Genomic DNA, 8,510 nt, shown 5'->3' with positions numbered 1-8,510 from the left:
TTATAATATTCCAAGATATCTAGTTAAAAAAATACGCAAACACTCGACAATCGAGATTTTTACAGAAAAACGAAAACTACATACACAAAAATTGCCATCTATATTATTATTATAAATGGAGGATGGAAATAGGTTACCTTTTTATACCTAAAAAAACATACGACTGATCCCCCGCCCCCTCCCTAACATAAGGGTGAAGCCGCGGGCGAAAACTAATATTAAATAAACCAAAACCATAATTCCAACAATTATTTTATGATGAATTAGCAGATTCCTTAATTTAATCTAATAAAACTGTTTACTAGTATGGGTAGTTAAAACGTTTGGTTTAATTTCATTAGTGTAACAAGATCGAAACACAGGCATTTAAATGAAAAACGAGAAATGTTGTCGATGGGGAAATAACAGTTTCCACATCCAATTGCATCCAATATTCAATTCCTGATTGGGTAAACGGTAATTATGGCACAGAATATTGAAACAGTATAATGAGACGTTATAATATTATATTTCTCTCCTAAGACAATAATCCAAACAAAGCACAACAAAGCATTGACAGTGGTTTTATGCGATTTATTATAACCGTGACTTCATCGGTCTCCAGGTACTGGTAATGATAATTAGCTGTTGGTGGGGTTGATGTGGATGATTCATAGACATTGTTATTTAAATGTTATTTATCTTTTATTTTGCCGTTTTGCATGGATTTGGTGGTAATAATATTTTATTGAAACTACAGTTTGTTCTCATACCAATGAGGTTTTAATGGTGAATAAATCTTAAAAATACATAAATTAGCGACTCTATAACGCATCTTAATAAAATTTTACCGTTATTAAGAAAAGGGAGACCTTTATTTTAGTGCCCCTTTTTTATAAGTGTGAGATAATGATTACAAACTCATTTTTCATTTTAACTCAAATAGATATATAGCGGTGCCTGCGGCGACACAATAGCAATATATGTGAAGTACATTGAAACTATATGTTTTTCCATTACTATGTATAAGGCATTCACCTATCCAACTGTATACATAAAACATTTTTTGTTTGTGGAAGTAATCTACCAATAAAAAATTCAATCGCTAGAATTCGTGCAAAATTGTGCAACAGCAGCAAGATTTACGAACAAAGGGAAATCATAATTCTTAATAATAACAGAGGTAACTACCATTTGAGGCCAGCTCGAACACCTACATTTATTTCGCCCACATCCTCCTTTGTCATAAACATAAAATGTGCGGCGACAGTTCGCCCTATAAACCCGACCAAACTGGCACGCGATATTAACTAACATATTTTTATTAACTAATTTGACATTTGTTAAAAAATTTTGATGTGACAGTTTTTGAACAATTATTTTCTTGTCGGTATTTTTTAAAATTTTTCGTTAAATTAAGTGTCCAGTGTAAATTAAGTATTTTACTAATGTCATCTACACTCATATTCGTTGGGTTACCGGAGGACTCCAAAAGCTCCATAACAAAGTAAGTAAAGAGTATGTTCAATTATCAATAAAGCCTGAAGTTTTGGCAAAGGATTACTACTCACTTTATATGTATATTTATAATAAACGGAGCTCAAAAGTGCCGTACAATCCATCTATATCTAGCAGACCTGGTGAAATTGCGATATTAAATCAATCTAATCAAGTTATCCTCTATTCAACTAGTTTCTTATAAGCACCCGAATTGTCATGTTACAGTATTCATTCTAAATGTAAAGCCGCAGAGTATATAACAACTACTACCACCACCGGTACCACCGGTTCCGAATGAATGAATTATAAATAGGATAGCAAACTGATGCGAATATCAAATTTGTGTTATAAATTTCTACAGTAAACTAAGCATACTAAGCCGAAAGTAACCGCAAGACTTATTCGATTTAAAAAAAAATCAAGTCTTCCAGTCTCGGACAGTAGTTGACAGAAAGAGAATATTATCTCTACACTACTTAATATATACATATATAAATATATACATATTTTTATATAGGTATATATATATTTTAGGAAAATTAATACAATTTGTTATATTCGAATGGATATCTACATAATCGCACCAATCAGAATTCTTCCTATTTATAAATTAAGTATAAATAAAAACTTAATATATAATCATTTGATATAAGTTTATAAAACTGTTTTAGGCAATTAAAAAAATAATTAATTTAAAAATATTAAATTTATATGATTGTATTTAAATGCCGATATGCTCATATTATTATTTATTTATTTGAAAGAAATATTATGAACTATTCGAGCTTTACAGTAGTAATTTAAATGACAAAAGCTGTTATATATGGCGCCAGAGTCTAGCAGATTCTAGCTTTAGTGTACACGATGCGGACACTAATTGTACGTGTGGGTTGTATCAGATTTATACATTGTGTGCTAGAAGGCGATTTTCGCTTTACCAATATCCTTGACTTCGCCTTATAAGACCATCTCGTATGATATGCTCCAATTCAGTATTATAATTCTAGACAATACAATTTTATCTGTTGGCATAATTGCTACTTAAATTAATAAATATTACAAAATTTTCTTTCTAAATTAATTAAATTAATTCGCTGCTTTAATTAAATCTTTGTTTTGTCTTACATATTTTTTTTTAGTCATTTATTTCCAGAGTTTTCCTTTTACATAAATAAACATTATTTAACATATAAACGTAAATAGACGCGTGATGAATGTGAGTCCGTGTTAAAAAAAAGAAACCTACTCATTCCTGTCTATGAATATCTGAATGAATTTGTATTAGTCATGTCAGTTTTTTTATGTAAAAAATACAGACGTAAGATTTGTTATTAAAAATAATTACTAAATTTTATTGAAATTCCTTTATAAATTACGCCGTAAATTTTACGTAATGAGATTATTGAGAGCTCAGACATGACAGACTATATATATAACTGGATAACTCTCGGGGAAGCCTCGCAGCTATGCGTCCGAGGGCTGGAACTAAACAATACAGATTGCAGAGACGCCGTCTACAACTTGAATTAAAATAATTTTATTTCAACGATTTTAAAAATTTTCTTTTAAATGTATGATATCATTATTTTGTAATTGCGTTTTATTTTGACTCTGAATTTTTTAAAACTTCAATCAGAATAGGTTGCGTAATTAATATGGTCACCTCCGCTTTATGAAGCTGTGACTGCCTAAAATATAATTCACTACTTACACTGTCAATGTGTTGTTAAACAAGGCATGTAAGATGCTGCTGCTTCATGCCGGTAATTATACATATGCCTATAATCCGTGACACGGGAATATATTAGTATGTACCTTTATGAAGAGTGGGTGGTATCCAGGCTTTTATCCATAAAGCCATTCGTCTGGTGCGATCTGGAATTATTTAAATTAAATTCAAAATATTTTTATTATTATATTGTATTTTGTACCTAAAATACAGAGTTCAGCTGTCATTCTGGAGTGATAATTTGACTTACTCGTCAAGCAAATATACCGCAACAGGTTTAGTTCTACAATAAAACCATTCATTAGCGCATAAATATTCATACATCCAAAAGTATGAAACGTTCGAAAGCTCGCTTATGACAGTCACGCACGCCGCGCTGTAGACAATGGCGGCGCGCCCTCGCGGAAGCTGTGCTATTACATGCTCCGCTACTCGTCTGCCGCCCTGGTATTTTGGACGCAGTATCTAGAATATTATGGGCAATTTCAATGTCACATTGTTCTGCTAAATGATTCTGTGGTTAAAATTTTTATTTGAATACTATTATTATGGATAGGTGTTGAATAGACCTCGTAGTAAGTTTTTATTTTTCATTTCAACGTGACGAATACGTTTTTATCGATACAAGGCTACAAAGACATACATTATATAATTTGTTTACGAAATAATAAAAACCTTTCATTAAAATATGAATATGAAAAATGCTGTATAAATAAAACATAAAAGGAGTGTTAATATTTATAGCTTGCGTGTAATATCTCTATTAAGTTTCCATAAATTAGAAACCAGGTTTTGACACTTGTGTTATGTCCCACTGACATCCCTATGTCAAATATGGTGTCGCCACTTGACCACTTTACTGCCTGGTGACATATCTCGGTCAATCCATTTAGTACCTCGGTTCTATTTCTTTAGCGAGTTTTTGCTGGAAATGCACATGTATGGAAGTAAGAATTTATAAAATACAGGGATCAATCCTTTTCTTTCAGTAAGTATCATTTGTCTTCGCAGACTTTCTTTTGCTGGGAAATCGATAGCTATTTTATTAAGTTGAAAACGCATACATTTTATTGAAGATAGTTGTTTTTTATTTATTACGCCAAATGTGAATATATATTTTTTTATAATTGTAAATTATATAAAAAAAAAAAACTAACAAGATGATTAAACTTGTCATAATAAAGTATTGTTTTATTAAGATAGTTTTTTTAATAGAAACCTTATCAAATCGATAACTCTGTCGATTGTATTGTTAGTTCAGTCTATACCTATCTTACAGTTACAAAGGCTGTCTTGGTTTGAAGGATCGTGATTGTTCATTTGCTTCATCTCAGTTACGATATCTATTAATTAGTGGTCTCAATAGAGAGCAATATAAAAAGAGATAGTGTCAATTAGAAAGTACAGTTGATTGTGGGGTTTTATTTACTCACAAACTGGTAGGGTGTGTTATAAATTACGGAATGTTTTTACTGCACACAAATTGCTTTTAGGAATCTAAAGAGGGTATTGTTTTTAGATTTAAAAATTACATGTGATAATTTTTTTACGGTAAAGTTTTCTTGATAGTAAGAGAGTGCAATGTTTACAGACAATTATGTTAAAACATAGGAGTTATATTCATCCAAAAAAATATTTCTAAACTATTTACCTGTTTAATTCCTACTGTCATTAAAAATCTACTAAGAAAGTGTGAAATTACTCCCATTCTCACGTATTAGTGTTGGTAAATATTGCGAATTCGTTATTTTAAGATAATTGGGTGACCCAATACGGTTTATCAAGATGTGATTGCGAAGTTTAGAGCTCCGACACTGTTTGTGATAAACATATTAATTTATTGAATAACGTATATTTTTAATAGATATTAAATTATATGTTAACCTTTTATTAATTCAGTTTTAGTTCATCATTGAACTCAGACATAAAAAACATTTATTGAATAACGTATATTTTTAATAGATATTAAATTATATGTTAACCTTTTATTAATTCAGTTTTAGTTCATCATTGAACTCAGACATAAAAAACCGCAATTTAGATATTTTATTTGTGGAAATGGCTTTAAAGACTATTTTCCTAAAGTTCGTTAATGCCAATGCAAACATTATTAAAATGAATGTACGTTATCTTTATGTGGATATCTTCATGGTTTTGGTTTCTGGTTTTTTAAAATGAATGAAACATGTCAATTATCTGTTTTAAATGAAATCTCTGACGACGACGAAGTATAATTCTTTTTCTATTCGAATTTTACCTTTTACTTAATCACTTTGTCTACGTTATTATTTTCTTCTATACATAATTTGACCTAAATTTAAAAGCATAAATAAGTAAAAATAATCAAATTCTACAAAATACTAATACTTTTACATTAAAGTTTTTTTGTTTAACATTTGTGTGCTGTGCTATATTATGTAAATTATAAGATGATTAAATAGAAGTTTGAGAGAGATTGGATTTATTTGTAATTATTGATCCGAGCAATCAAATCTGGCAGCCGTCCTTTACTTTCTTCTAAGTAGTCATTATATTTAGTTCGTAGTGAAAGCATAATACATGTACCTAATATAGCAATTGTCGTCACTTAGAACGTTATTACGAATACGCTTAAGCGTAGTATTATTTTTAATATTCGTAACTGAATATTTATTAATCTTATGTCACCACATCCCTACTGTCTGCTTTAAGGGCATTATGATCAATTTCTGGTAAATTATTTTGATCAGACATTTTTCCTTTATTATATAATTTAGATTATAAAGATTATGAAATATTAGTTAAATTAGGAAGATCATTGTTATTTTGTAGCAAGTATTTACGAGTAATGTCTAAACGCTATTTTAGGTAGCGTTAGTTGATTCTTTCGTTGTTGCTCGCAAGTATGTAGGGTTCTGAGGTAACCATACAAATTGAAAATAAAATTAGCTTACGTGCATTAGGCAGTATACTGTGCTTTTATGTGAACACAAAATACGACGATCGTATCAGTATTAACTATTTTTACCAATATTAAATTTAAGGTTGGTTGGAAAACGCACAGTATTCAATTATTTGTCTACTTAAATCGATAATAAATAAAGTTTATTTCCAAACTAACTTAATGAAAATGCAACTAAGTTTAAATTAGATTATTATAAATGAACAAAACACACAAGAATAAAGATAGCTAAAATAATGCTATTTTAATAAAGATAATTGTATTGCACTAGAATTTATCCACTTAGTAAAGCCTTTACGATATAATTATTTTATTGCGACCTTAATAAAGCAAACTTCTTGTTGAATTATGACTAATAAGGAAAGTTATGAGACGCCATCCATCACGAGAAGTGTAATGGGTGTCACATTCTAGTTCTCTTTCACACCTATCCAGCTTCCTTTTGCTCTTTACGACAGACACAGTTTCTTCCTTTGTACACACTACGTGAACTGGATTGTTATGTTTAGGTAGTTGGATTTTAATGCGTTAATTGTTATCTATGGGAATTAGGTCAAGGTATAATTTTATCACATGATACTCAACTTAGTTCCTAATTTGATTGTTAATTAAAGCCACACAGGGTGTCTACCCATCCTATATCGAAACTTTATATTATTATTCGCAGTTTTGGTAAAATTAAAACAATGAGAAATATAATAGGAATAGTCTGAAAGTATTTAGATGATATTGAAAAAATAATGTTTACCTGTAAAAAAATACAATAGAGTTACTGTATGGAATCAAATCTCAATCCCCAAACGGTACTGATGCTGTTGACGAAAAGCACATTAGGAATAAAATGTGTATCGTTATAAAACTAAATATACTTTAAAAGTGAAGGTTTTCGGAACATGGAAATTCACAAGAGCGCAATTCATAGGAGTAAACGTTAGACCTAAGTAAGTGTGGCTAGTAAAGTAACAACTCCTTAATGAGCTGGAATAGTCACATCCTCTTCAGATTGCTAGATAAACTTCTACCAGTATTTCATCAAATACACTAAGTTTTTCTTGCGGAATTTTTCTCTACCGTGGAACATAAGATCAATTATAAATACAAATTATTCCATTGACTGTGACCTCTCGGATCTCAGAAAAATAAAGTAAATCTTTTAAAATTATTCCTCTTGCGATTTTTATTCAGAATTACTTAGTCTTTAATATTAATTAATTAATATCAATTAACAACTTCATATCTTTTTTTATTAATAAAATTAATTATAATCGAGGGTAATCATATTAATAAATACATACATTTAATTAAAAATATAGCTAAATTATTTTTTATTATGATTAACTTTGTATGGTTAATAGAAAATAAATGACAAGGCATTTGATGCGAGAGAGTAGAATGATTTTCACGGGTCTCGCTTGGCTGACAGTAGCTTCAAGCGGGAAATGGCTAAGTTTCACTTGCGCTAATGATCTATAATATCATAGGAGACTGCATACACAAATATCTTTGATACCGATCTCATTTATTTTTAATTTCACTTTCCGTGTGTAAAGTTAAAAGTTGGAAATATATTGTTACTCAATTATTGATTTTTTATAATATGAGATTATTTATATTTATTATATTTTTAATATTATTAAAATAATCACAGTATATATTTTTGTTTTTATATCAAAGTTTTTGAAATGTAATAAAATCTATAAATTACAATATTTATCGGTAAAAATAAATAAATTAGATCAAAAAACAATACGGTACATGTATCTGATGTCGTGATGAATCTTTTTCATAATTTGAAAAGGGCAACACTACTTCAAGTTATTTTCAAGTATAAGGACCTTTACAAAATAGAGGTTTGAAGGAGCCGTGACTATTGCCCGCAGCCGCTGACGTGGCGGCCATTAGCAAATGATTGCTAGTAATTGATTTGTGCCTCTAGTTTATCCGTTCTGGTCAAGCGACTTTTCATTTTCTCGTTTTCTGTTACGTGCAATGACATTTCAATTATTATAAAGACATATTTATGGAACAGTAGCCACGAGTATTATTGAAGAATCGACTAGGATTCGCACTGGGATTATAATAGTAAATTGTTTCAATAAATTGAATGTTTTGTTTGTATATAATTTAGAAAATTAGTGCAATGCCGAGTCGAGTCAAACAATATAATTTAAGATTAAGTTTTTATTATTTAGTTGAAAAATAAAGTTTCTTTTATATCCTTTACCTGAGCCACAAATCCTTTTTTGCGTATAGAGCCCCATCATCATCGCCGGAGCTGGAAAGCTTCGATCACTTGGTCACAACGATAGATTTTGAAAACTCCTCGGTCAATACATGTGCGAAGCTCGTTGAAAGAGGGTA

The 8,510-nt window shown here is 29.9% G+C and overlaps 1 protein-coding gene across 3 annotated transcripts in view; it reads left to right on the top strand.

Moving 5' to 3' along the window:
- The first annotated feature begins 1,412 nt into the window (after positions 1-1,412).
- Positions 1,413-8,510, top strand: part of LOC125071418 (microtubule-associated protein Jupiter) — a 111,273-nt gene continuing 104,175 nt past the window's right edge. For all 3 annotated transcript variants that reach the window (XM_047681659.1, XM_047681658.1, XM_047681661.1), the window contains exons 1-2: positions 1,413-1,486; positions 8,403-8,507. In XM_047681659.1, the coding sequence (XP_047537615.1) occupies positions 1,428-1,486; positions 8,403-8,507 (164 nt within the window). In that variant the 5' untranslated portion in view covers positions 1,413-1,427. The remainder of the gene's footprint in view (positions 1,487-8,402; positions 8,508-8,510) is intronic.

The sequence above is a fragment of the Vanessa atalanta genome, chromosome 19, assembly GCF_905147765.1.
Source record: "Vanessa atalanta chromosome 19, ilVanAtal1.2, whole genome shotgun sequence".
Taxonomy (NCBI): domain Eukaryota; kingdom Metazoa; phylum Arthropoda; class Insecta; order Lepidoptera; family Nymphalidae; genus Vanessa; species Vanessa atalanta.
This window is presented reverse-complemented; position numbering and strand designations above follow the sequence as displayed.